Raw genomic sequence first — 1,045 nt, 5'->3', positions numbered from 1 at the left:
CTCTGCCTTTTTATGTGTTTACGTGTATGATGAACTGTAGACCGTATTGTTGGTTCAGCAGGATTCATTGACTTGCTAAAATTCAAACGGCGGTTAAGACTGAAACCCACGCGCCAAGTGCGATGCAAACATAATGTGACCAGTGCATGTCTGTGGAATCTCATAGTGCACTCTAGGACGGGCTAGGGAGAGAAACTGTCTCCTCCTCACTCTCCCTATTTTTCTAATAATACGTCTCCAACATTCGTGCGTACTTTACTACCTATTCTTGAAGATAGCTTTAAACAATCACATAAGAAAATGAATTGTAAGCTTGTTTCATGGGTGAAACAAAATCGCAGGAGGTCAAAGGTAGGTTTTACTAGTTTTAGAAAATCTAGGCAAATATCATTGGCTAAGTGGAGAGGTTCGTACATGCTGGCCGATAAAAAAGAGCAGTTACAGCTGCCGCCAATTATATAGTAGATTAAAATTTTATTTTAAAAAATGATAGGAAAATTCCTACTAAAGTTTTTAAATAGGACCGAGTCACTGTGGTTACTTAACCCAGATAGCATCACTGATGAGGAAAATGGTAAGTTCTGTACTGCCTTTATCGGTGTCATTTGGCTGTTGCTCACTTCTCAGCTGAGGGTGAATCGGTGTTACGTGCTCAGACATCCCTAACTAGACCGTTTTTCGGAAAATGCAAGGCTTCAAGATATCAAGTCTTAAGCTAAAAAGCACTGGTTACAGAAACACGTGAAAACATAATTCTCTAATTTTAAGCATTCAGTTCCAGCGCTGCCCATATTTTAATCTCACATTCTTCTCTCCATTTTTCGCTCAAACACACATCCACTAGCTTTTTAGAGATTTCTCCTCCTGTTTCGTCCCTCCCCATTGGCTTGCATGCAGCAGAGGCATGCTCTGAGTCTGCAGACAACCACTTGAAGACCACGGTCATTCAGACATTATAAACATGCCTACATGAAAAAATCTAGCCACCACAACATTGCCAACCATCTGGAGACTCAGATGTTCAGTCTACCAGCTACCAGGTCTT

General features: G+C 41.0%; 1 protein-coding gene across 1 annotated transcript in view; it reads left to right on the top strand. All coding sequences in view use genetic code 11, as the record gives it.

The window, feature by feature from the left end:
- EGR_10370 (hypothetical protein) overlaps window positions 1-1,045 on the top strand; it is a gene marked incomplete at both ends in the record, with an annotated part of 2,518 nt that overhangs the window by 536 nt on the left and 937 nt on the right. Inside the window, 2 exons of the mRNA XM_024499619.1 lie at window positions 279-355; window positions 494-574. Of these exons, the coding sequence (XP_024345967.1) occupies window positions 279-355; window positions 494-574 (158 nt within the window). The remainder of the gene's footprint in view (window positions 1-278; window positions 356-493; window positions 575-1,045) is intronic.

This window comes from Echinococcus granulosus (assembly GCF_000524195.1).
Source record: "Echinococcus granulosus chromosome Unknown EG_S00213, whole genome shotgun sequence".
In the NCBI taxonomy this organism is placed as follows: Eukaryota; Metazoa; Platyhelminthes; class Cestoda; order Cyclophyllidea; family Taeniidae; genus Echinococcus; species Echinococcus granulosus.
Note: the sequence above shows the minus strand (reverse complement) of the source record. Positions and strands in the feature narration are given on the sequence as shown.